This window comes from Myxocyprinus asiaticus, chromosome 33, assembly GCF_019703515.2.
Source record: "Myxocyprinus asiaticus isolate MX2 ecotype Aquarium Trade chromosome 33, UBuf_Myxa_2, whole genome shotgun sequence".
Taxonomy (NCBI): Eukaryota; Metazoa; Chordata; class Actinopteri; order Cypriniformes; family Catostomidae; genus Myxocyprinus; species Myxocyprinus asiaticus.
In genome coordinates this window covers 28,471,506-28,496,221 of record NC_059376.1, presented here as the reverse complement: position 1 = coordinate 28,496,221, position 24,716 = coordinate 28,471,506, and the positions used below count along the sequence as shown (strand labels likewise).

The 24,716-nt window shown below is 37.8% G+C and overlaps 2 protein-coding genes across 5 annotated transcripts in view; one reads left to right on the top strand and one right to left on the bottom strand.

Moving 5' to 3' along the window:
- Nucleotides 1-13,546, bottom strand: part of LOC127424399 (centrosomal protein of 104 kDa-like) — a 38,611-nt gene extending 25,065 nt beyond the window's left edge. For all 4 annotated transcript variants that reach the window (XM_051669570.1, XM_051669573.1, XM_051669571.1 and 1 more), the window contains exons 1-11: nt 13,496-13,546; nt 12,717-12,843; nt 11,020-11,193; nt 10,728-10,866; nt 10,573-10,635; nt 9,080-9,156; nt 8,791-8,971; nt 8,344-8,499; nt 7,375-7,590; nt 6,363-6,569; nt 5,803-5,970 (exon numbers count right to left, since the gene is read on the bottom strand). In XM_051669570.1, the coding sequence (XP_051525530.1) occupies nt 5,803-5,970; nt 6,363-6,569; nt 7,375-7,590; nt 8,344-8,499; nt 8,791-8,971; nt 9,080-9,156; nt 10,573-10,635; nt 10,728-10,866; nt 11,020-11,193; nt 12,717-12,829 (1,494 nt within the window). In that variant the 5' untranslated portion in view covers nt 12,830-12,843; nt 13,496-13,546. The remainder of the gene's footprint in view (nt 1-5,802; nt 5,971-6,362; nt 6,570-7,374; nt 7,591-8,343; nt 8,500-8,790; nt 8,972-9,079; nt 9,157-10,572; nt 10,636-10,727; nt 10,867-11,019; nt 11,194-12,716; nt 12,844-13,495) is intronic.
- Nucleotides 13,547-13,775: 229 nt separating this feature from the next.
- LOC127424486 (leucine-rich repeat-containing protein 47-like) lies at nt 13,776-23,006 on the top strand. The gene is made up of 7 exons (XM_051669756.1): nt 13,776-14,388; nt 15,358-15,825; nt 15,971-16,087; nt 18,950-19,065; nt 19,744-19,846; nt 20,012-20,101; nt 22,528-23,006. The coding sequence occupies exons 1-7, from the start codon at nt 13,807-13,809 to the stop codon at nt 22,747-22,749; spliced, it is 1,698 nt and encodes a 565-aa protein (XP_051525716.1). The 5' UTR covers nt 13,776-13,806; the 3' UTR covers nt 22,750-23,006.
- The last annotated feature ends 1,710 nt before the right edge of the window (nt 23,007-24,716 follow it).

Genomic DNA, 24,716 nt, shown 5'->3' with positions numbered 1-24,716 from the left:
GTTGTCCTTAAGCCATTTTGCCACAGCTTAGGAGGTATGCTTGGGGTCAAGTCCATTTGGAAGGCCCATTTGCGATCGAACTTTAACTTCCTGGCTGATGTCTTGATGTTGCTTCAATATATCCACAATTTTCCTTCCTTATGATGCAATCTATTTTGTGAAGTGCACCAGTCCGTCCTGCAGCAAAGCACCCCCACAACATGATGCTGCCACCCTCATGCCTCACGGTTGGGATGGTGTTCTTTGGCTTGCAAGCCTCACCCTTTTTCCTCCAAACATAACGATGGGGTTATTATGGCCAAACAGTTCGATTTTTGTTTCATTAGACCAGAGGACATTTCTCCAAAAAGTAAGATCTTTGTCCCCATGTGCACTTGCTAACTGTAGGCTGGCTTTATGGTGTTTTGAAGCAGTGGCTTCTTCCTTGCTGAGCAGCCTTTCAGCTTATGTCAATACAGGACTCATTTTACTGTGGATATAGATACTTGTCTACCTGTTTTCTCCAGTATCTTCACAAGGTCCTTTGCTGTTGTTCTGGGATTGATTTGCACTTTTTGCACCAAACTACGTTCATCTCTAGGAGACAGAATGCGTCTCCTTCCTGAGCGGTATGATGGCTGCTTGGTCTTATGGTGTTCAAACTTGCATACTATTGTTTGTACAGATTAACGTGTTACCTTCAGGCATTTGGAAAGTGCTCCCAAAGATGAACCAGACTTGTGGAGGTCCACAATTATTTTATTTTTTCTGAGGTCTTGGCTGATTTCTTTTGATTTCTTCATGATGTCAAGCAATGAGGCACTGAGTTAGAAGGTAAGCCTTAAAATACATCCACAGAAGCTAATTGGCTCATTGTCTAAAGGCTTGACATTTTCTGGAATTTTCCAAGCTGCTCAAAGGCACAGTAAACTTGGTGTATGTAAATGTATGACCCACTGGAATTGTGATCTAGTCAATTAAAAGTGAAACAATCTGTCTGTAAATAATTGTTGGAAAAATTACTCTCATGCGCAAAGTAGATGTCCTAAACGACTTGCCAAAACTAGTTTGCTATATTAAATCTGTGGAGTGGTTCAAAAATGAGTTTTAATGACTTCAAACTAAGTGTATGTAAACTTCTGAATTCAACTGTAGATAGATGGATGGACAGACAGACACACAGTGCTGTGATAATCGGTGCCCGATTTCTTTTGTGTACATCTCATACTATTTTGTTTTAAAATTCAAACAAAATCTAACATAAAACAAAGGCAATCTGAGTAAACAAAAAAAGCTTTTAAATGAACGTTATTTACTGAAGCAAAAAACTTATTCAATACCAACTGGGCCTGTGTGGAAAAAGTATTTGCCCCTTAGTTACTAAATCCCTAAATCTACGAAACTGCATTTATAATGGGGTTCAGCTGGAATAGACACACCCAGGCCTGATTTCTGCCAGCCCTGTTCAATCAAATCGACACAAATACAACTTTTTCAGCAGCAGGAAGTTGGCTAAAAGGTCTCACCCAGTAGCACACTATGCCAAGTTCAAAAGAAATTCCAGAAATGAGGAAAAAGGTGATTTGAAATACATCAGTCTGGGAAGGGTTACAAAGCTATTTCAAAGGCTCTGGGACTCCAAAGAACCACAGTGAGAACCATTTTCTCCAAATGGAGAAAACTTGGTACAGTAGTAAACCTTCCCAGAAGTGGCCGAACTTCCAAAATTTCTCCAAGAGCACAGCAATGACTCATCCAGGAAGTCACAAAAAAGCCAAGGACAACATCCAAGGAACTGCAGGCCTCTCTCGCATCAATAAAGGTCACTGTTCATGACTCCACTATCAGAAAGACATTGGGCAAAAATGGCATCCATAAAAGAGTGGCAAGGCGAAAACCACAGCTAACCCAGAAGAACATTAAGGCTCATCTGAATTTTGCCAAAACACATCTTGATGATCCTCAAAGCTTTTGGGAGAATGTTCTGTGGACCGATGTGTTGAAAGTGGAACTGTTTGGAAGACAGGGGTCCCATTACATTTGGCATAATTCAAACATAGAATTCCATAAAAAGAACATCATACCTACTGTCAAGCATGGTGGTGGTAGTGTGATGGTGTGGGGATGCTTAGCTGCTTTAGGGCCAGGGCAATTTGCAATAATTCAGGGAAACATGAATTCTGCTTTCTACCAGAAAATCCTAAAAGAGAATGTCTGACCATGAGTTGAAGCTCAAGTGCAACTGGATTAAAGCATACAAACCTCTGAATGGCTCAAAAGAAGCAAAATTAAAGTTTTGGAGTGGCCTAGTCAAAATCCAGACTTGAACTCGATTGAGATGCTGTGGCAGGACCTTTAAGGGCAGTTCATGCTCAAACCCACCACTGTGGCTGAACTAAAGCAGTTCTGCAAAGAAGAGTGGGACAAAATTCCACCACAGCGTTGTGAAAGACTGATGTCCAGTTATCGGAAGTGATTGGTTGCAGTTGTTGCTGCTAAAGGTGGCATAACCAGCTATTAAGTTTGAGGGGGCAGTTAGTTTTTCACATGGGTGATATAGGTGTTGAATAACTTTTTTGCTTCAATAATTATTTTTATATATATATATATATATATATATATATATATATATATATATAACTGTTTTGTGTTTACTCAGCTTGCCATATGTTATCTCATTTGAAGATCTAAAACAATTTAGTATGGGGGGAAAAAATACAAAAAAATAGAAGAAATCAGGTACAATTTGTCAGTTCGAACCAGTCTGGCCATTCTCTGTTGACCAAGGCGTTTCCATCTGCAGAACAGCCGCTCACTGGATGTTTTTTTTTTGTCTTTGGCACCATTCAGAGTAAATTCTAGAGACTCGTGTGTGTGTGTGTGTGTGTGTAACTGCTGATCTCCTGGGATCACAGAAATACTCAAACCAGCCCATCTGGCACCAACAATCATGCCACGATCCAAATCACTGAGATCACATTTTTTCCCCATTCTGATGGTTGATGTGAACAATAACTGAAGCTCATGACCCGTATCTGCTTGATTTTATGCACTGCTGCCCCACAATTGTCTGATTAGATAATCGCATGGATGACTGTTGGTGCCAGACAGCTGGTTTGAGTATTTTGTAACTGATGATCTCCTGGGATTTTCACACACACAAGTCTCTAGAATTTACTCCAAATGGTGCCAAAAAAAAAAAAAAAAAAAAAAAAAAAAAACTTCCAGTGAGCAGCAGTTCTGTGGATGGAAACATCTTGTTGATGAGAGAGGTCAACAGAAAATGGCCAGACTGGTTCGATCTGACAAAGTCTACAGTAACTCAGATAACCGCTCTGTACCGTTGGGGTGAGATGAATAGCATCCCAGAATACAATTCCGAGATGCAGGTTGGCGCTGTTTTGGTGGCACGAGGGGGACCAACACCTTATCCTTGAGTAATCATGCTAAATTGCTAATTTGGTACTAGAAAATCACTTGCCATTATATCAAACACAACTGAACCTGTTTCACAACACAACTTGTTTTGTTAAATGAAGCTTAACATTGTTTTTGAGTTGCCACATTATGCAATACACTGGCATGTCTTAAGGTCAATATAAGGTAAAAAATTGCAAAAAAGAAACCGCTATCTCTAAAAACTCATCAGTCAATCATTGTTTTGAGGAATGAATGCTGTACAATGAATTGCCTAAAAACTGAAGATTTCATACAAAGGTGTACACTACAGTCTTCAAAAGGACAAATGGCTCTAACAAGGACAGAAAGAGATGTGGAAGGCCCAGATACAACTAAACGAGGATAAGTACATCAGTGTCTCTTGTTTGAGAAATAGACGCCTCACATATCCTCAGCTGACAGCTTCATTGAATTCTACCCGCTCAACTCCAGTTTCATGTACAACAGTAAAAAGAGGACTCAGGGGTGCAGGCCTTATGGGAAGAATTGCAAAGAAAAAGACACTTAAAACAGAAAAACAAAAAGAAAAGGTTAGAGTGGGCAAAGAAACAGACATTGGACAACAGATAATTGGAAAAGAGTGTTCTGGATCTTAATCCCAATGAGCTTTTGTGAGATCAGCTAGACTGTAAGGTGCGTGAGAAGTGCCCGACAAGACAGCCACATCTATGGCAAGTGCTACAAGAAGCATGGGGTGAAATGTTACCTCAGTATCTGGACAAACTGACAGCTAGAATGCCAAGGATCTGCAAAGCGGTCATTATTGTATGTGGAGGATTTTTTGATGAGAATTCTTTGAAGTAGTTTAAGAAGTTCTGAAAAATTTTTTTCAAATTGTAATAGTAAGTTTTCACGTTATTAATGTCCTGACTATAAATTGTGATCAGTTGAATGCTACTTTGGTGAATAAAAGTACCAATTTCTTTCCATAAAGAGCTAAATCTGTACATTATTCCAAACCTTTGGCTGTGTGTGTATAGTGAGTGTGTGGGGTGTGTTTTTTTTATTTTTTATTTTTTAATATATAATATATAATATATTACACAGGCAGTAATAATACACAGAAACTGTAAGAAACTGCTATAAACCTGCAACAAATTGTGCTCTCATCAACTGGTCCGCTAAAACAGTTAAATTCTGTGCCATGTTTAACTAAATAACTGCAGGGAGAGTTCAGTTTCTGGAATGTGTCCAGCAGTGGGAATGTTGTTCAGACTCTCATAACAACCATTTAAAAGAGTTTATGAATGAAACGCTGAAGCCACAAGCTTTCAATGTGTGATAACTTGATAAAGACACAGCTGTCGCGTCACAACCACAAACATGGATGCCCTTTGAGGAAGCCTGAGGGGCATAAAATGAACAACTGCAAAGTGCTATTGAAATTTACTGAGCATTGGTGAGGTTACATAAGAAGTTTTCAACATGTTAAAGTCTCTTTGCACTCTTCAAACTTGTTTCATGCTTAGCCAGAAATTATACATATGTGTGTATATATACACACAATATTTTACAAAATACGAAGTATTTAGGGATTAGTCACCTTTTAGAATTTAGAGTTATGTGCTTAACTGAGATTAACTAAGATTCTTTGGAAGTCTTCAACTTGGTGAAGGGGCAGTGGTGGCTCAGCAGATAAGGCTCTGGGTTACCGACCAGAAGGTCGGGGGTTCAAGCCCCAGCACTGCCAAGATGCCACTGTTGGGCCCTTGAGCAAGGCCCTTGACCCTATCTGCTCCAAGGGTGCCATATCATAGCTGACCCTGCACTCTGACCCCAGCTTAGCTGGGATATGTGAAAACAAATTTCACTGTATATATGCAAAAATGTATGTATAATGTGACCAAAATAAAGGCTTCTATTCTATAAATATGTTTTAGAGCTATGTGTTTCTCATTTTAGAGTAAGTCTAAACTATACCTTTAACAAAACACAAGTGGGTTTCACTGTTCAGCAGATGATGAATGATCATCATTCTACATACCCTCCAGTCTGCTTCAGGCCCACTGTTAGCAAGCCCACTGTTAGCAAAGTCAGTCTTTTTCACAATTTTCCTTGAACCCAAGGCTGAGTTCACTCATGGGAGAGAAAAGCCAGGCTTTATCCTTCATTTCGAGCTGTATCTCTTCAACAGATAATCCACAATACTAGACAGAACACGACACCTGCTAAACACTCAAAACTATCAGCCCCACTGATGGTGCCGTTTGTCTTTTGCTTGAAATGAAACCGAAAACAAGGGAACATGAGAAATAAGAGAGTGAGAGAGAAACTGACAGAGAGAGACATGGAGAGATACACAGAAAAAGAAGAGGGTGATAAAGAAAGAGACTGGGAAACAAGATTTTGTAAGAGATCTCATACGGATGACACTTTATCTGTTAGAGCTTTCTTGCAGAGGAATATAGCTGCTCTTGTCATGCTCCGCAGTTCTGCTTTTGGGGTTCCGGGTGGAACCTCCATCAGCTTCTTGTAAATTCCCAGCAAGGCATCCTCCCTGTATGTCCATGTCTTTGAATAGGCACCTGCCACCTTAGAGACAGAGAGAGAAAGTGAGGTTCACACTCGAGTTTGCCCAGTGCTGCAAGACTGTAAACAATAGACGGTGATCTCGGGAAGGTGTTCGACACTAAGCAAATTGTAACATACTTTCAAACTAGGTTTTCTGGACCTTTTGGGCAAAATGGGTCAGCTTAGGAAAAATCCTTAAACTTAAAACTTCCTCAGTCTAAAAAGACCATTTATTAAAATCAAACTCCAAAGACAAGAAGGTAGAGGTGAGAGAGAGAAGGGGAATGGGTTTGGGACATGACACAGTATGTTCTTTATGTATTAGATGTTTAAAAAAAAAAAAAATCCTTTTATTAAGGGTACAATTATCAACTCTGCAACCCATTGGAGGCTGCAGATTCAGTGTGTCTCACCAGACTGTCTCCATAGATCTCAATGGGAAGACTGGCCTCTCTCTGGGCTTTCTCTGTGAGGGGTTCTGGATGTCCTGTGACACCAGGGCTGCGTGAGGTGGTTGATTCTGTCAGAGGGTGCATTTCATCGAGCTGACTGACCGGAGGCTCACTCGATCTCTTCCTAAGGGCAGGTAGAGGCCTCTCATCATAAGGAAGGGAACTGATCTGTGGAAACACACACACACACACACAAATAAACTTATGATTGCTCTCATCATTACAACTCTAATACACTGTCATTCCCTGTCTTAATGCAGAGTGAACTATAAGTAAGCCATTCCTAGGTGGATTTCCCCAAAAGTCTAAAGAATAGGACTCTGTGGCGATATCAAACAGTTTGGCCAACCAATGTAAGACGGGGGAAGAATTCAGAATTATTTTCGCAATTCCGCTTGGTGACACTAGTAGTGCAGAAATAACAAACTTCACCATTAAGAACAGAATTAAATGTCTCATATCTCATAACTAAAAAGCAAACATTAATTTGTACTTTTTATCATAAACAGAAATACAATACTCCACAGTAATATGAAGAACATGTTTTGTTGTTTTTTTTTCCAGTGAAGACAGATCCAGCTGTCATCCCACCATTTCTCCTTAAGGCTGTGTTCTCATCTTACATGTGTTAATTCAAATGAAATTATCACCAGAATGTTCTGCAGGAAAACAAAATAAAAAGAAATTACCCACTTCACCATTAAATATTTTAATTACATGTTGAAACGTAAAACTCTCTGTGGGCTACACAAGCATGACAAGCATTTTAAGCCACACACATGCTCAGATATTAAATCTTCAAAGACTTACCTTGTGTCAATTAGGATGGCGCTGGACTACATCACTGGTGTAGATGAGCTACATTATGGTGTACAACAGCATTTGCCAGGCAGAAAATTTAATTATGGCAGATAACTGAGGCTTATAGCAAAGAGTGATATTGAAACTAGTATTTTATTATATCAAGGCTTACATCAATCTTGGGCACGTGTGGAGGAGGAGTGAGAGGTGTTGGAACAACTGTTTGTTTAGGGCTAGCTGGTTTTGGGGTGTCCTGCTCATGGGTCTCCTTCAAATGTTGGTTCGGTTTCTTCTTCCTGGGTGAGTCCACTGGACAAGGTGTGAGTTTTTGCGTCCCAGCTCTTGGAGAGGGAAATTCACATTCGAAGACCTCTGCAATTCTCTGGATCTGCAGTGTAAAATTTGTATATAAAAAAATGACAGTTTAAAAAAATTATTTTCAATCAATAACTATTCATGATTACTCTATCAAAATGTCTAATAAATAGCTAAATAGGCCAGTGAAAGTAAAATTGGGCAGAAGAAGAATTATGAAACTAAGTCTAAAAAAACTCAAAGGTTAAGAACTCTACACGATGATATGCTCTCACACACTGACAAAATAAACAAAAGCCATCACACAGAGCAGAGAAAGGATTGTCGGAGCACAGGGGCAGATCACAGCACATGGTCCTGATTAAGTCAGTCACACACAAGAAGAGAGCTCTATGATTGTCCAGCCCATTTATTGTCTCTTATATAAATATGTCTCCTAGTGTCAGACATGTAAGCATTTGGTCTCAGGAGAAGAAGCACATTCACTTTTCAGCAGGGACACAGTCATATCAGAGTACCAATCTCACTGGGGCCAGGGCCCTCACAGAACAAGAGATTATTCATGCATTCAAAGGATAAGAAATAAGGAATATGGGTGGATGGAATGACAAGTGGATGTATGTATACTGTTTATGGATGGATGGATGGATATAAGGAATGATGGATGGAATGTAATATGAATACAAATAATAATTGCAACATTAGCAATATTTTTCATCAAAATAATGCATCCTTGCTGAATAGAAGCATCAATTTCTTTCAAAAACAAAAATGTCTTTTGGAAGGAATGGTGGATGGATGGATGGATGGATGGATGGATGTATACCTGACTGATGTCCAGCAGGTTGTGAAGCTCCAGCTGCTGGTAGAGTGTGAGCCTGTAAGCATCCATTTGATCTTTCTTCTGCTTGGCTGCGTCATAGTCCTCTCTTTCTATGGCACTGTGTTTCTCCACATCATACCGCCCCAAACGCTCTCCCACCTTAACAGACAAAAAGAGAAAACAAGAGAACCAAGTTGTTGTTTAACACTGATCTAAGGTCTTTAAAAGGAGGAAACTTTAATTTGGCCAATAATTACTGCAGGGCTATAATTACCATGTAACTTAGAACGCAATACCCAACACTCCTCGAATGCACCTGGATATATTTCAACTCCTCCTTCCCCTAACTCCTGGTTCATAACTCATCTCAACATACCATTAATATAACAGATGTTAAAACAAAGAGGGATCCCAAAAAAGGAAAAAAGTCATGAAGGCATATCTAATAACCTTTTGCAAGTCTGCGATAGCTTGTTTGAGTTTTTTCGCCAGCTCGAATCTCTCCTGCCGAACCATGTCCTGTTTTTTCTGGTCCAGTAGACGAATGATATGGGCCACTTCAGGGTCCTGATACATGTCGAATGCCAAGTCATCAAGTGGTGAGATAGATTCACATTTATAACTCGAAAGCCTAAAAGACAACAACAATAAACACAGAGTTGCTGTGGGAAACAGAGAGAGAAATTCATGCACAATTCCACTGCACAATGTAATGCAATATAATTTCACCCTGTTTTACCCTGTGTATGTGCCATCCAAGGCCAAGCTGTATTGGCTGTTGTTAAGATATTGATCAATCAGCTGATCTCGGCTTAACTGGGGAATAAACAACAAAGACAACAAAGATTTGATTTAAAACAAACAAGTGTGCACAAGCAAGCCTATACAGGCAAATTCAGTGTAAAGCACTTAAAAAAGCACATCACATCCTGTGAATCACACTCAGCAATTTCCCTGATAAAATGTTTGGGCTATTAATACCTGGCCAATAAACAAAGGTTAAAAATCTTGATTTCTGCTTGTGAACCAAGAGTTATTACGACCAGAGACAGAGCCCTGGATAACACAAAGAGACTCCAACCTGGACAGAGAGAGGGATTAGAGATTAACAATGCAGAGATTGTTAGCAAGGTTGGAAAGGACGAGAGAGAGAGGAAGTCAGAGAAAAAAAAGCAGGGGGGAGACAAGGTGAGTGTAAGAGAAGGAGAGCATGAGAAAAAAAAGAGGGGGGAGTGAGCGAGAAAGAGAGGGTGAATAGGACAGAATGGGAGATGGGGGAAGGTTGAGACTCATGACGATACGGATATATTGATGAGTGATCTGATTTGAGGCTGTGCTGTGCTTATAGCTATGACTCATATTACACAGGTCCACATTCCAACACTACAAGGTCTACAATATAAATGCACACAGAATTCATCCCTATAAAAGGCTTTGCCTACAAATGCTTGTTCGATGCTGTTAAATCAGTTATGTGTAAATGTTATGTATAATTTTTATAAGTTTTCTTTTTCCAAAAGAAAAACAGTTACATATACTTTATTTTTCTATATATTTTAACAGGTTTTCCATCTACTGATTGGTATGATGTTGTAAAAAATTATGCGGAAACATTTCTGACATTTGCTATCTATCTGCTAAATAAACAACTCAACAAGCCACAGGTATAAAAAAAAATAAAAAATAAAAAAATTAAGCAATAATCTAAGAGTCCGCTGTACCTTACAAAGATTTTACCTCAGTTAAAGTTGGTAGTTAGGCTTGACAGAAAGCGACGGCAACAGCAATATGATAAAACACAAACTTCCAATAAATAATTACATTTACTACAAATAATAATCAGAAGAAAAAAAAACTGCCAAAAAGTGTAAGCTGTTTGTGGTTACCGATCAATGTAGTATTAATGCAGAATCCAACTGATGTAGAGACCTAAGTGTGTATACTGTATATTGGCTTTTTACAACAGCTTGCAATGTGGTAAAATCCAAACAGATTTTAGAGCTGAAATAATCGGTTTTATAATAAGGGTTGTATAAGATTCATTTCTGGTGAGGTTTTGGGATGGGATAACAAAATAAATTTTAAAAAGTCTCCTAATAACTGTTGTTCACTTTGCATTGTCTCCAAGTTCCCTGCTCTGATTTGAGCCAGAGAGAAAACATTTGGAACAGAAAGCCATCGCCATCTGGTGGATTTGAGGAGTACTACTCCATTACCTCAACGGTTACTTACCGATGTGCCACCATCATTTCCATCCACAGGGTCCCCTAAAATATTTAGGGCCACCAATGCGACCTAAATTTGTAGAAAAAGGATGAATATAACATGGCACAGACATGACTAAATCAAGCAAACCAACCCTAATATTCACATTAATATGTCTGTACCTGATTGTAGATGTTGTACTGATTTACATGGTTTCTGTGGAAGGTGAGCTTCAGGTAAGCCCCCACTGCATCAACATGAACTGACTTCAGCTCTCTCGCTCTGAAACCGGTCTTCTCATTGTCAGAGAGAGAGACATACCTGGACAACAGATCAATAAAATATTACTAAAATATTACATGTTGCTTTACATTAAGTAATACTCCAGTAAGTAAGGACTCATGTAATTTAGTGGCTCTGTGCTGAGGTTTATAGTGACCAGATTGGAGCAGGGATGTTTAGGTCTTTCCTCACCCCAGTCTGTGGAGGCTCTGAGCCTGCTGGGGTGAGCTGGGCTCTGGCAGTCTGTCTCCGATGTGGAACTCGATCTTGGATGGGATCAGGTACTGATGTGCCAACAGCTGCAGCTTCTTGATGCGACATCTCTCCACCAACTGTAGAGTAATTTCCTGAGGGAACAGACAGAACCTACAGACAACAACAACATTCAAAGAATTACAATGGCGGCCAAAAGTTTGGAATAATGTACAGATTTTGCTGTTTCAGAAGGAAATTGGTACTTTAATTCACCAAAGTGGCATTCAACTGATCACAAAGTATAGTCAGGACATTAATGATGTAAAAAACAGCACCATCACTATTTGAAAAGTCATTTTTGATCAAATCTAGACAGGCCCCATTTCCAACAGCCATCACTCCAATAACAGTAATCATGCTAAATTGCTAATTGGTACTAGAAAATCACTTGCTATTATATCAAACACCGCTGAAAGCTATTTGGTTCATTAAATGAAGCTTAAAACTGTCTTTGTGTTTGCTTTTGAGTTGCCACAGTATGCAATAGACTGTCATGTCTTAAGATCAATATTAGGTCAAAAATGGCAAAAAAGAAACAGCTATCTCTAGAAACTCATCAGCCAATCATTGTTTTGAGGAATGAAGGCTATACAATGCTTGAAATAGCCAAAAAAAAACTGAAGATTTCATACAAAGGTGTACACTACAGTCTTCAAAGACAAATGGCTCTAACAAGGACAGAAAGAGATGTGGAAGGCCAGATGCACACTTAAACAAGAGGATAAGTACATCAGAGTCTCTAGTTTGAGAAACAGATGCCTCACATGTCCTCAGCTGACAGCTTCATTGAATTCTACCCACTCAACACCAGTTTCATGCACAACAGTAAAGAGAAGACTCAGCGATGCAGGCCTTATGGGAAGAATTGCAAAGAAAAAGCCACTTTTAAAACAGAAAAACAAAAAGAAAAGGTTAGAGTGGGCAAAGAAACACAGACATTGGAAAACAGATAACTGGAAAAGAGTGTTATGGATCTTAACCCCACTGAGCTTTTGTGGGATCAGCTAGACTGTAAGGTGCGTGAGAAGTGCCCGACAAGACAGCCACATCTATGGCAAGTGCTACAGGAAGCGTGGGGTGAAATGTCACCTGAGTATCTGGACAAACTGACAGCTAGAATGCCAAGGATCTGCAAAGCTGTCATTTTTGATGAGAAATCTTTGAAGTTTAAGAAGTTCTGAACATTTTATTCAAATTGTAATAGTAATTTTTCATGTTATTAATGTCCTGACTATACATTGTGATCAGTTGAATGCCACTTTGTTGAATAAAAGTACCGATTTCTTTCCATAAGAGCAAAATCTGTATATTATTCCAAACTTTTGGCCGCCAGTGTTGATGTTTTTTACAGTTCATTTTCAGAACAGAAAATATTTTTATTATTAATAGGAGACTCATTTATTTGCACTCAATATCAAAATTTCCCATAACACATTGAAAACATGAGTAATGGACTTCATTATGATCTTTTGTAAAATAAACAATGTAAACCCCTAAAATTTGAACGAGAAGCTTTGAAAGTCAGATATAATTAATCAAAATGAAAGCAATTTTTCAAACTTCCAGGCCTGGTCACTTTTAACCTGTTTAAAGACATATGGATTATGCTGGCCTAGTATCTAGAGTTCACTAACCTATTGGATCTCCAGCCATTGACAGTGGGTGCGTGGACCATCAGCTTTTTGGCACTGGAGTTTTCTTCATGACCAGACCAGCTGATCACAGTGAAGCCTATTTTATGAGGCATCCCGTTCCTGAGCTCTGATGAGCATGTGGACAGAACATGATAACAAATATCACAAAGCATTCCTGACACACTGACATAACACAAAACACTTCAACATTAGATAATATATGCACTGTAAAAAAAAAAAAAAAACAACAACAACAACAACAAGTAATTTGGGCAACATTCTTCTGCATGTCCAAAAATATGTGAAGTGTTTAAGTGTGCTTAGTTAAATTCATTCCAATGGGATTACACTACCTTTGAGGTAAAAAATAGAACATTTTAAGATAACTCTTTACAAAGAAAAAGTAATTAAACAATACAAAAGCAATTAAACCCAATTTTCAACATCTTGTTGAATATTTTAGATAGTTGCCACATTGACAGCAACCTGTGACAACACTCTAACTACGAATTAGTCAAAGTTAAAAGCTTGCATAAATTTTCAGAGGATTGCTGCATATTATAACCTGCGTTTATAATTACAGTGTTTATATATGTAGTAGTTAGCGTTAGCGCGTAATCTGGCTAACCATACAGTTTAAAATTACGCTAAAACTCTCCCAAAACAGCAACAGAAATTAATATCACAGACCACCCATTTCAAACAGATGCAGCTCACAAAAATGTGCTTTTAATGTTCAGTATTTGGGAGATTTTATAAGACATTCCAAAGGTTTTTACCCAAATACAGCAGATGCCACCGCTCATCTCCATAACCACCGTTTGACAACTGAGACGTGTGCGCATGCGCAGCTATCTTAAACCAAAAAGTATGCTGGTATTTGTAGTTTTTTTTGAATGACTCTTGTTAGAGACTGACTATTACTAGCCCAAGACAGCGTAGAAAGTAATTTAACAGTATAAATATTAAATACCTCCTAAATATCAAATGCTTGCTAATTTAATTCTAATTTAAGATTGAAATGGGAAAAATCGTCGTCTTCTTAAACTCTTCCAGGTTGTATTCTCCTTCCGGGGTTGCGTTGGATAGTATGGCTCAAGAAAACAGCTCATTGAATCTCTGGCCAGAAATAGAAAAGGCAGAAAAGGAGAACAGACGTGAGCTGGTGCTTCAAGGTTCAGCAGTCGACAAAAAGCTCCAGAGCGGCGGCGGAATTCATCCGCGGCTTTATTCCCTCGCGCTCCTTAATTACCTGGAAATCAGCCAGTGTCCCAGTCTACATGAGATCCATGAGAACATCAGACACCTGTCTCATCTACAGAGCCTGATCCTGTGCAGAAACAAGCTTACTTCAGTCCCGAAGAGCATCGGCGATCTGAAGGCAATCAAAGTCCTGGATTTGTCTGTGAACCAGCTGCAGGCTTTGCCCGAGGAGATCTGTGCGTTGAGCGAGCTCAACACTTTAAATGTCAGCTGTAATAGTATCACAGCTCTGCCGGGTTTTCTGAGCCGGTGTATGAAGCTCGCCAGCATCAATGTGTCTAAAAATGCGCTCTCACGGCTTCCTGAGGACTTGTGGTCCTCCAAGCTGGAACTCCTCAGCAGCATCATCGCCTCAGAAAACGCGATAGAGGAGCTGAGCAGTGAGGTTCATAACCTGCCAGCTCTGAAGGTGCGTTTTCATGCTAAAATGAAATACTGACTACCTTTTACCATGTATACCAAATTTACTATGATGATAATTATAGCTTGGCATCAGCCATTATTGTCATAAAAAATGAAGAATTTATATATATATATATATATATATATATATATATATATATATATATATTTCTTATAGCTTCTTACCACTGATATGTACTTATGGTTGTCTTAATATCATATTGGGACTTTTCGAAGTAATTTCAATGTTTGTGGTGATGGATATAATATTATTCATTTACTAATGTCTTAAAGGTGCACTCAGTATTTTTTTTTTTTTTTATGTCGTCTTGGACTTACAGTAACACCTAGGGCCATAGATGCAGCATCATTCAAACGCAATTGTTTACAGTTACATGACATTTTAGAAAATCATTTTTCACTGTCAACCATGATTAATTTATGCATTAAAGTGCCCAAAAGCTGGGCTGTTACTGAGATATAGTAAGTAGTATTTAGCTGGTCATGTGATCCTAACATGGCAGCCCCCATGAGGGGACACTCTCCATGTAAAATAAAATGTCTTTTACAGTGTAAGGTTACTGATATGATTAGAGTCTTCATCTTCAAAAAAAACATTTGCACTGTACATAACAGGTTGTATTAGATTTGCACTACCCATGTGTATGTGTGTATGTATGTATGTGTGTGTCTGTACGTGTGTATAATTATTTTTTATTTTTTATTATTATCTATGACTTGCTGCTGTTTTTGTATTGTTTTTGTATTGTTGTACACTGGAAGCTCCTGTCACCAAGACAAAATACTTGTATGTGTAAGCATACTTGGCAATAAAGCTCATTCTGATTCTGATTCATCTCATGCGAGTAGTCATAATTTTATATAGGAGTTAATCTTTTATAATGAGGAAAAAATACTGAGTGAACCTTTAAAGCATTATCAGTTTTTTATGCGTCCTCACTGTCTCTTATCTCAGGTTTTGGATCTCTCCAGCAACAAGCTCCAAGAGCTTCCATCCGAGCTGGCCGATTGCTCCAAGCTAAAAGAGATCAATTTTAAAGGCAACAAGCTGAAGGACAAAAGGCTCGAGAAGATGGTGAATGGCTGCCAGACCAAGTCAGTGCTGGACTACCTGAGGGCAGGTGGAAGGGGGAAAGGGAAAGGCAAGCAGCAGGATGGGGAAGTGAGTGAGAAGGTAGATGGTGGGCGTAATGCCTCAAAGAAGAAAAGCGCTGCAAAGCAGAAGGGCAAAAAAGAGACAGAGGATGTGGATGAGCTTAGTCGGATAGTTGTGAGAGTTCTGCATGTATCAGAAGCACCCACGGCTGTTACGGTGAAAGTTTTTCCAGGCGTAAAAGACGTCCGGCCGTACATAGTGTGCTGCATCGTGAAAGGCATGAACCTCAGACAAGGAAATGCACTCAAGAGGTTTCTAGTTGCTCAGGTAGGGTAGGTTTGAACTGATCAACCTACAAATATCTCAACCATATCCCTTTGATTTTTAGTTTCAAGCTTACATAAATATAAGTATGTTACCGTTATAATAAGATGTACAAATGATTGGTTTTCTCTCTCAAACTTGTTTGCAGACCAAGCTTCATGATGAGATTTGTGCCAAAAGGACAACTGCGACCATTGCGACACATGACCTGGGCTTGCTGAAGGCCCCTCTTCTGTATGACGTCAGGCCACCAGATAAACTGAAGGTATGGAAGGAGCAGGTGCTAAAGGAATAGTTCACCCAAAAATGAAAATTCTCTCATCATTTACTCACCCATATGCCATCCCAGATGTGTATGACTTACTTTGTTCTGCTGAACACAAAGTTTTTTAGAAGAATATCTCAGCTCTGTTGGTCTGTACAATGCAAGTCAACAGGGTCCAAAATGTGGAATCTCTAAAAAGCACAAAGACAGCATAAAAGTAATCCATAAAACTCCAGTGGTTAAATCCATGTCTTCAGAAGTGATATGATAGGTGTGGGTGAGGGGAGTCAGGGAGGAGAATTTATAGTAAAAAAGGACTTAAATCTGGTTCTCACTCACACCTGTCAAATCACTTCTGAAGACATGGATTTAACCACTGGTTTTGGTAAAATGGGGAGAGTATTAAGACAATTTATTGAAATTAGACAGCTTACTGTCATTTTAATTTCACAAATAAACGCAATCAGAAGAGGAGGAATTGCAATCAAAAGGGAGCTGTTGCCCTTCTGATAGGACTGTAATATTGGTCCTGATGTTGCGCCTATCACAGGTTACCAAGGGTTCCGACCCGAAAGTGAATCGTCATGGTCCTGTTCAAGCTGGCAACCTGCATCAAGTAGTGGGGGAACTTTCGGACTTAGTATAAGGACCATACATCAATGTGTATATGCTGTGTGCACAGCTGTTAAAAGCTGATGCAGTGTAATATCAGGGTTTACATAAATGACATTCCTGATATTCAATAGGCTATTCTGAACAATCATCTAATCTAAATTGCCATCACAACTGCATTATGTCCCGCATGTTTGTCAAGCAACTTTTAACGACCAACTGAACTCGATTTTCATCTAAAATTAATTTTAGCATCATAATGCAATTTACATTTTCTGAAGAAGCTCAGCAAATGCGATCCGAGGTAAAGAGGGTTAGATTTAAAATCTTTATAAGTTTTAAAATGTTCAAAAACTAGTTTTCTGAAAGTGATCTCCACACTGGACAAAAAGTTCTGATAGTTTATAGTCAAAATTAAAAAAAAAAGTAAAAGTGCAGAATATTCAGAGAATCTCATTCAGCCGACTTTTTTCGTCTACAGCACAGGGTAAAAAGCTAATTTAAGGTTGTGTAAAGAAAAGGCATATATAAGTCTAAAAATATTATTTTTTTTTTTGTTTGGTAATTATTTTATTTAATGCTTTATTAATTTGTTAGGCTAATTTAGCCTATTTAATTTAATACAGGGAATTTTGCCGCCATCTTTTCAAAAGTATAAACAATAATTTTATAGAATTGGGCTATGTTAGTGTTCCAAATAAGCACACTGAAGCTTTTCTCCTAGTATTGTGTATTTATTTTTAATTTTAAACATCTTTGTGAACAGAAATTATATGTTTTTGTATTCCATGACTGCCGTCTTTTATTTTGAATGGTGTGTAAAAGCAACTGTAATAAATAAACGGATGGCTACCGCGATTAAATTAATCACAAAGAGTGGGCATTAATTTGTTCTCTGAGCACTTGTCGATGTGCATGATACGAGATATTTGTGTTGGCACTCCTGGAAGTGTCATGTTTGCAGATCGGATCTATATGCCATTAAGATCAATCCATAATCATGTACAATAAATTGACTTTCAAGGCTGTATACCTTGTCATCATGATTAACACAGGCTAACGATTGGGGTAAAATCTGTCATGTGACACTACATTTTTGCATTAATGCCAACTTTCTCTACGAAAAGTGTTTCCAAACCAGTTTTTCGCGACATTTGAAGTATCGACATAGTTTATGCGCTAGAGTTAAACGGAAAATTATTATGTCAACACTTGTGAAATTTTAGCGATAATTTGCATTTCCATCAGCTTTATTTTGATGCGCAAACACTTTTTTTTTTTCTTTTTTTTTTTTTAGCAAAAAATCCTTGGATGGAAACGTAGTTAGTGATGAGAGAATTTTCATTTTTGGGTGAACTGTCCCTTTAATTTAGGCCAGAACGGCGTTCCGGCACCTTAGATTAAAAAAAAATATTAAAATAAAAAAAGGCTGATTGTTTATCAGTCCATTCCATTTCTTGTATTCTTAAGTCCATATTGGACTTATTATTCCATTTTATGTTTGATACATTTAACACATTTTGTCTCCATTTAGCGAATGCACTTGCTCATAAAAAGCTTTTAAGTTCATTGCATTAAGCATTATTAAGTAGAATGTCTCAGTACAAATATAAATCTCTCTCCCAAAGCCCAAACTGAGACACATGATTCCTTTATTTTCACATTATCTGTAAATGTTTCAAGTGTTATTCTTAATTTAATCACTCTCAAACCTAAAATAAATATGCAAGACTAAAATGGCTTTATGTGACTTCTCTGACACATTCATATTCCAGCCTTAATTTGACCCAATTAAACACCCTTTTTTTTTATATATATATATATATATAAAAAGTGGCCCTCTGTAGTGTAACTCATAAATCAGAGCACCTCCACTGGTTGCATAACAGTCAAACAGAGAAAGAACAATGAATATTTAATAAGTGTTGTCAACACAGTTTTTATGAATGGCAGGAATTTGGTTTCAAAGCCACCCACTGATTAATGACACTGAGAAGTCTGATAATCCTCTGTTTTAAATAATAAATGAACAGTCCTTTTTCTTGTTGTTTTTCTTTTGTGTTGATTCTGAATTCAGCCACTGGTAATAGGACAATAGAATATTCTTCTCATAATTGCTTGTTGCTTTTTACACAAGAGAAATTGTAGCTGTACTGAAGCTTTACCTGTCTTGTTTGTGTTTAATAATTTGGAGCTTGGAACATACTGTTATGATGTGTATAAATTGTTGTACTTTGAATGTGCGTGTAGATTGTTCCTCTGGGCCGTAAGGAGATGAAGGCAGCTGAACTCTTGAGGCAACTGCAGCAGGAAGCAGATGAACAGAGAAAACAGAAAAAACGACAAAATGTTTCAGGACTCCACAAGTGAGATAAAACTGTTTATATTAAAGGAAGAGTTCACCCCAAAATGGAAATTCTATCATAATTTAATTACCCTCGTGCCCTTCCAAACCCCTATGACTTGCAATATGACATGCAAGCTGCATGGACTACTTTTATGAAATGGCACTTTTTTTTTTTTTTTTTTTTTCTTTTTTTTTTAAGCTTCAATGCAATATTGAATATTTTTCCTTTTGTATTCAACATAAAGAAAGTCATAGGTTTGGAAGACATGATGGAGAGTACATTATGGCAGAATTTTTTATTTTTTTTTAACTATACCACTGTCAATTATTTAGTAATAAAATAGACTATGGTTGTGTACCATGCAGCTTGATTCAGTAGAGGGCACGGTTTGTCAAAACAAAGAATGCTGCCGATTTTGTGCGAAGTTTGTGAAACTAAAATCATTCCCAAATGCAAAGCACAAGGACCATATCGTGCTCCCTAACTGCATTATTTACCAAGTGTACCCTGGCTAAGTGATCTGAAAAACACCCCTCATTTGTCAGACATCTAACCTGTTGTCGGGGGTAATTAGTGTAATTTCATCCAGGTAATTGCATGGGCTGCACAGAACACCAAGTGCAAATACTGAGCTGTGACACAGAACAAGAATACATTTTTCAGCATTTCATAGATGTACTCATGTTTTATTGACAGATACCTCCAACTCCTAGATGGGAAAGATCTCTACCCCTGTCTGGTTGATGCAGAGGACCATGTGATTTCATTCCCACCAATCACAAACAGCGAGAAAACTAAGGTAATCCAAAACATGTGGGGGAGTAATAATAAATATTATGTATAGATTCTTATTTTACATATCATTCAGCACTGGCAATAGATTTGAAGTTTAAAGGAGAATACAAACTTTAATGTCTTGTTGATTGTTAGGATTAAGGCGTTTAAATGCATTTTGTTTCTGTAGATAAAGAAGACCACACGTGAGCTGTTTTTAGAGGTGACCAGCTCTACCAGTCTGCAGATCTGTAAAGATGTCATGGACGCACTTATAATAGTAAGATTATTCAATAACAAGCACTTCTTTTTGTGTGTGTGATTTGTGTGTAAACTAATAGATAAGATTCACATTTTTCGTCTATTTTTGGTTTGTTTTATTTTAACATCATACAAGAAATTGTATGTCAAATTTGAAATTTCATCAGGACTTTATAAATCTTCAGCAGTGTCTGTAAAGTGTGTTACTACAGTATGTCAGTCTACCAGTGGTTTTGTTTTTTGTGAGTTTTTTTTTTGTTTTGTTTTTTGTTATTGCGTTTTCACCATTCTTGCTTCGCTGAAAATAATGCATAATATTTTCAATGAGTGGGACTGATATGCTGTACACCGAGGGCACTGATTTGAGCATGTGTTCTGAAAGAGTGCAAGGATTGGATTAGCAGTGTTATGCTCTTTGACTGCACAGCTTTTGAACACTGATACCCTTGTGGAAAAATTAGCTCCTCTTTCTTCAAAGACATGCACACGTGCACAGTGTACTGTGTCACAGAGGCAATGTAGCATCACATTCTACTTTTGCAATTCAAGAGCCCAGCCTGACTGTGCAACAGATCTTATTAATCAAGCTATTCATTTAATTAATGATCCTAAATTATTGCAAAAGCATATGATGCAGCACATACAGTATATGAGACAAAATATATGAGAAAGTGTAGTGGCTATTGAACACGTTTTGGTACTTTAGATTTGGTTTCAGTGATAAGAAAGAAAGAGAAAACAAAACACAATGAAAAGACAAAGCATCTTGCCTGAATGGAAAACCGTGAAATGTGGCATGGAAGATAAAACCAAGGATTTGGTTTGCTGTGAGATTTCCTTTACGATACAAATGACCTGTCCCACTTTTGTATTTTCTTCCTTTACAATGGCTCAAATAACTACTGCATATTTTATTAAAAAGATTACACAAGACACTCTGGATAATCACACTTTCAATGCCATTAAACCCAGTTATCAACAAATGTCATCTCATTCAATTGACTTTCATTAGCAATTATGCTATTAAATACTGCCTGCCAAGAGAATCTGTTCTCAGGGTTTTAATCTCTGACTGTTGACATTTAACTGCATCTACTAATAGATCTGTTCAGTTTTTATCCCTAAAATCTGGATGAGAGTTAGAATTTGAGCCATGGTTTCCCTTGACCGTTTCTTGTGGGTTTTTAGAATATCTGTTATGAAGCAAAATAAGGTCTGTGGTTAAAATTTCTTAAAGAAACTTTCCTGTTTTTCCTTAATTTACGCACAGTCTAACCTCAAATGTGAATTTTTAAATCATGTGTTTCCAAATGTAAGTTCCCAACAAGTTGCTACATAAGGACTTCAATAAGTGTCCGATAAGTTACATGTCATTTATCAAGAATGTGTCAACTATATTTTCTTTCATTTTTACATTTTAAATTACTTACATTTTTTAATGACTTTTCAGTAAAATGAAAATCCTCTCATCATTTACTCACCCTCATGCCATCCCAGATGTGTATGACTTAATTTCTTCTGCAGAACACAAATGAAAATTTTTAGTAGAATATCTCAGCTCTGTAGGTCCATGCAATGCAAGTGAATGGTGGCCAGCACTATGAATCTCCAAAAATCACACAGAGGTAGAATAAAAGTAATCTATAAGACTTTAGTGGTTAAATCCATACAGTATCTTCTGAAGCAGTATGATGGGTGTGGGTGAGAAACAGGTCAATATTTAAGTCCTTTTTTACAATAAATCTCCACCTTTGACAAGCCACATCCAGTAGGTGGTGATATGCATGAAGAATGCAAATCGCTAAAGAACAAAAAGTGATTGTGAAGAATGTGGAAGTGAAAGTGAAATTGGAGATTTAAAATTAAAAAAAGGACTTAAATATTGATCTGTTTCTCAGCCACACCTATCATATCGCTTCAGAAGACATGGATTTAACCACTGGAGTCTTTTTGATGACTTTGTGATTTTTGGATATTCAAAGTTCTGGCCACCATTCTCTTGCATTGTATGGACCTACAGAGCTGAGATATTCTTCTAAAAATCTTAATTTGTGTTAATTTGTGTTTGTGTTCTGGGATGGCAATGGTGAGAATTTTCATTTTTGTGTGACCTTTAACAACAGACTTTAAAAGTTTAACTGCTGCCCTTTCCAGAGGGAACCCATTGCAAATTGGCCTATAAATTGATGGCATGACAGAACAGCTCTATAGTCATCACATAGTCATGCTTTTCTCAGGCAGATAAGGCACCTACAGTATACACTAAATTAGTATTTTATCTCAAGCTTTTGTAGTGGTTGGTAGCTTTTAGCAGGCAGTGAAAGTCTTAGTGAAAGTTTAATGTAGTGTGATGACACTAAAGTCCTGACTCTGTCAAATCCTGAACAAGTCAAGAAATCTTTTATAAGACTTAATGTTTTTCTTACTATTTTTGTTCTGTTCCAGAAAATGGCTGAGCTGAATAAGTTGACCTTTGACCATAAGGATGATGTAGGCTCAGACGAAGAGACGGATGGAATTTCAGATCATCCTGTAGAGGACCCGACCTCCCCTGAACTGACCGTTCTACAAGTGAAGGTCGTGGATGTAGACGGAAACCTTAAAGTGGTCTACCCATCAAAAACTGACCTGATTTCAGACATCAGCAATCTAAGAGTTATGCGATAACAGTTTTCAAATTATGATTTCTTTCTTCCTGTCTAATTGCATTTGTAATGTACTGAATACAGACTCTTTCCATAAAGTTTTGTCTGTAACCAAAACAGCTGTTAAAACCTTATATTTAATGGTTCTCACTTATACCCCTCAACAAGATGTATTTTTTGGTAAAGAGCTTCATTGCATTTTATGCAAAAATTTAATTTAAAAAGCTATAATTTAATATGAATCAGTCACTTCATCCTTGTCAATAAAATAAATGTATTTATTTCCCTTGTTTGGATAACTTTAGAATTAATTAATTAACATTCTTGTATCAAGTTTATGCCCTTAAGCATAGCTTTTCAGCCCAAGGTGACTGTCCTGAAGTCTGTTTACACTGTCAAAAGTTTGAACACCTTCTCATTATACAGTTGTGCTCAAAAGTTTGCATACCCTTGGAGAATTGGTAATATATGTACCATTTTTAAAGAAAACATGAGTGAGCAGGCAAAACACATTTCTTTTATTTCTTATGGGATTCATATTCAGCTATAGGTTATAACAGAATGACATAATCATAAAACAAAACATGGCAACAATGAAAAAAATTAAATGACCCCTGTTCAAAAGTCTGCATACCCTTAGTTCTTAATACTGTGTATTGCCCCCTTTAGCATCAATGACAGCGTGCAGTCTTTTGTAATAGTTGTCTATGAAGCCCTAAATTCTTGCAGGTGGTATAGCTGCCCATTCGTCTTGGCAAAATGCCTGCAGGTCATGCAAAGTTTTTGGTCGTCTTGCATGAACTGCACGTTTGAGATCTCCCCAGAGTGGCTTGATGATATTAAGGTCAGGAGACTGTGATGGCCACTCCAGAACCTTCAGCTTTTTCTGCTGTAACCACTGGAGGGTCAACTTGGCCTTGTGCTTAGGGTCATTGTCGTGCTGGAAAGTCCAAGAGCGTCCCATGCGCAGCTTTCGTGCAGAAGAATGCGAATTGTCTGCCAGTATTTTCTGATAAAATGCTGCATTCATCTTGCCATCAATTTTCACAAGATTCCCCATGCCTTTAGAGCTCACACACTCCCAAAACATCAGTGAGCCACCACCATGCTTCACAGTGGGGATGGTATTCTTTTTACTATAGGTCTTGTTGACCCCTCTCCAAACATTGCGCTTATGGTTGTGACCATAAAGCTCTAGTTTGGTCTCGTCACTCCAAATTACAGTGTGCCAGAAGCTGTGAGGCATGTCAAGGTGTTGTCGGGCATATTGTAACCAGGCTTTTTTTGTGGCATTGGCGCAGTAAAGGCTTCTTTCTGGCAACTCGACCATGCAGCTCATTTTTGTTCAAGTATCGTTGTATTGTGCTCCTTGAAACAACCACACCATCTTTTTCCAGAGCAGCCTGTATTTCTCCTGAGGTTACCTGTGGGTTTTTATTTATATCCCGAACAATTCTTCTGTCAGTTGCGGCTGAAATCTTTCTCGGTCTACCTAACCTTGGCTTGGTATCAGGAGATTCCTGAATTTTCCACTTCATAATAAGTGATTGAACAGTACTGACTGGCATTTTCAAGGCTTTGGATATCTTTTTATATCCTTTTCCATCTTTATAAAGTTCCATTACCTTGTTACACAGGTCTTTTGACAGTTCTTTTCTGCTCAGTATCTAGCCTGCTCAGAGCCAAACAACTATGTGATGATAAATGGCTTCATATGATCACTATCCTTAAACAAAAGACAGGTTTTTTGCATGATCAGTCATATTTTCAAAATCAATGCCAAAATTTCACAATTTCTGCCAGGGTATGCAAACCTTTGAGCACAACTGTATATTACCCCTTTCCACATTTTAGAATAATAGTTAAATATTGAAATAACATGAATGGAAACATGGGGATTATGTACTGACCATAACATTAAAGTCAAAATGCAAATTATTTTAGTCAAAACAAATTTGACCATGTCAGAGTAGCCACCCTTTGCCTAGA

Bases quoted from the DNA above. Each gene is read 5' to 3' on its own strand.
- LOC127424486 (XM_051669756.1), top strand. From the start codon at position 13,807: ATGGCTCAAGAAAACAGCTCATTGAATCTCTGGCCAGAAATAGAAAAG. The intron at 14,389-15,357 runs GTGCGTTTTCAT...CTCTTATCTCAG, and splicing joins ATAACCTGCCAGCTCTGAAG to GTTTTGGATCTCTCCAGCAA. The intron at 20,102-22,527 runs GTAAGATTATTC...GTTCTGTTCCAG, and splicing joins TCATGGACGCACTTATAATA to AAAATGGCTGAGCTGAATAA.